This window comes from Pseudoliparis swirei, chromosome 20 (assembly GCF_029220125.1).
Source record: "Pseudoliparis swirei isolate HS2019 ecotype Mariana Trench chromosome 20, NWPU_hadal_v1, whole genome shotgun sequence".
Classification (NCBI taxonomy): domain Eukaryota; kingdom Metazoa; phylum Chordata; class Actinopteri; order Perciformes; family Liparidae; genus Pseudoliparis; species Pseudoliparis swirei.
Window position 1 is genome coordinate 26,807,569 of NC_079407.1, and position 2,603 is coordinate 26,810,171.

General features: G+C 52.8%; 1 protein-coding gene across 1 annotated transcript; it reads right to left on the reverse strand.

The window, feature by feature from the left end:
* Positions 1-223: 223 nt before the first annotated feature.
* On the reverse strand, positions 224-2,035 carry LOC130211148 (cuticle collagen 2-like). The gene is made up of 2 exons (XM_056441797.1): positions 1,859-2,035; positions 224-674 (listed from the first exon to the last, which is right to left on the reverse strand). The coding sequence occupies exons 1-2, from the start codon at positions 1,962-1,964 to the stop codon at positions 373-375; spliced, it is 408 nt and encodes a 135-aa protein (XP_056297772.1). The 5' UTR covers positions 1,965-2,035; the 3' UTR covers positions 224-372.
* Positions 2,036-2,603: the final 568 nt, after the last annotated feature.

Below are 2,603 nucleotides of genomic sequence, written 5' to 3' on the forward strand. Positions count from 1 at the left end.
CACTTTTCTTTTCTGTTTTTGTAGGCAGCTCCCATGATAAAACCTTCTCTGTAAAACCACATTAAAAGACTAAAACCACTGTTAAAAGAGCGAAGAAACTCAAAGTCTCTTACACTCGCTAAAAACATGGTACATACTCTCCCGCAGGTCACAGAAGGGCACTGGCTCAGGACAGCGGGATTGATTACGAAATAAAAGCGTTGGACGCGACAGCACTGTAAAATCCGCCACTGGAGGTCAGCGGTCCTTTTCTTTAGGGGAGGCTTGTATAGGACCCCCCACTGCGGGCCAGGGCCTCCATGCCCAAGTCTCTCTGACCACACAGTGGGCGGTCTGTTGCACAGTCTGGACCTGTTGATGCTCTTCACGAGGTTAAAATACAAAGTCTTCTTGTCTGCTTTGTTCAGTGTGCAGTTTTCTGGGTGGCTCGTTCTCAGCAGGGGGCCGGTGAGTCCCCCTAGCCCCGGGCTGAGGGAGATGTTTGGGAAGGGGTCTGCAGGGTCCGGCTCTGCTCTCCGCTGGCTGTAGTCGTTGAGGAGGCTCCTCTCCAATCCGGTCAGCCTCTGCCTCCACAGCTCCAGGAGCCTCCTCGCCACCCGGTCGGAATGCAGACCCAGCAGGGAGCCCAGGGCCGGGGGGTCGCTCAGCGTCGGCCCCACTGCATCCACCAACTGCTGCAGAGAAAGGGTCTTTGTTCGCAGCGCCCCCGTTAGTCCAGGGGTGACGCTGCTGCTAATGTCTAGTTTTGCCCCGTGAATTAATGGTTCTCTCAACAACCAGAACAGAGAGTCAGACTGTGGGCACCTTTCGTGCTTAAAAAGGGCCCACGACTTAAAAACACCCTGATAAAAAGGAGGCAGCCCACTTAGTTTTAAAATGCTGGAGTCTATTAAAAACAGAGCAGTATCCAGCCCCAGGTTGTCAGCACGTCTGAGGATGCAGCTGGCCACGTCTCGCCACACTAAAAACCCCGGACTCGTTAAAAACTTCTGAACAAACTGTAATCTAAAAGTGGCCGTCCGGCTGGCCAGGTGGACGAGGCCCTGTCCCCCCTCCTCTCTGGCTAAAAACAGCACCCCTGTGGCACCCAGTGTAGACCCTCCCAAAAGAAATCCACCATCTTCTTTTGTATGTTAGCTAAGAAGCCAGAGTGAGGGTCTAACACGGTCAACCTGTGCCACAGTTGGGATGCAATAAGATTGTTTAAAACCAGTACTCTACCCTTAAAAGACATCTGGGGGAGCAGCCACTTCCACTTGGAAAGTTTCCTCTCTATCTTCTCTGTGACGCCCTCCCAGTTCTTCTGGACCATGCTCGGTTTCCTCAGGTATATTCCTAAATATTTAAAACCGTCCTTTTTCCATATGAGCTTTTGTGGAAGAACCGAGGCCGCCACGCCACTCCCCCACAGCGAGGGCTTCGCTTTTCTTCCAGTTCACCCTCGCTGATGATGCCGTGCTAAAATCATGTACTATTTGATTTAAAAGGTTTACATCATTTTGATTCTTGATAAAAACAACAACGTCGTCGGCATATGCCGATAAAATCATTCCTTTACTAAAACCAGGTAAAACCAAACCATGTAGGCTAGAGCATATTTTAATGAGGAGGGCTCGAGGAGAGTGCGTAGAGCATCCCGGACAGAGCACAGCCCTGCCGGACCCTCTACTCACTCTAAAAGGAGCACACAGCCTGCCGTTTATCTTCAGCACACTCTCAACATTACTGTACAACACCTTGATCTTAGCTATGAAGCCAGCGCTGAACCCAAACTTCCTCAGAACTTTCCAGAGGAAGCCGTGTTCAACGCGGTCAAAAGCCTTTTCCTGATCTAGAGAAATCAGACCAGTATCCATACCCAACGAGCTGGAGACCTCCAAAACGTCCCGAATGAGGTGGACGTTGTCCACCATGGACCTGCCGGGCACACAGTAGGTCTGGTCCCGATGGAGGACCTGCTCCATAGCTCCCCTCAGCCTGGAGGCCAGGACCCTGGACAGAAGCTTATAATCCACACACAGCAGAGACACAGGGCGCCAGTTACCGATGTCCTGCGGGTTTTCCTTTTTGGCAGTAGCGTCAGCACTGCCTCCGCAGGACATCGGCATGGAACCAGAGGCCAGACTCTCATTGAAGACGTCTAGGATGTCCCTCCGAGGACATCCCAGTATTTTTGTAAAATTCAGCGGGAGGCCGTCGATTCCGGGCGCGCCTCCCTGCATTCCTGCAGGGCAGCTTTCAGCTCTTGGGGGTTATGGGTCTGTCGAGCTCCTCATTAGTCTCCTCGGAGACCTGAGGCAGCTCCCACAGAGCCCCTCCGTCGACTCTCCTCCTCCCTATACTCAGTGGCATAAAGGGAGGAGTAAACCCCACCGCCGCTTCCGGATCTGGCTTGGCTCCACAACCGACTGCCCTGCGTCCGTCAGCAGTGAGTGGATCACTCGCCCTGCCAACTCCTCTTCTCCAGGCCGAAGAAGAAACTAGAGGGAGTGTCCATCTCCGCGATGGTCTGGAATCGGGACCTGACCAGTGCGCCTTGCACTTTTACTTCGAACAGGTCGGCGAGAGCCTTTTAACTCTTGAGGACTTCAATATGTCCTCGA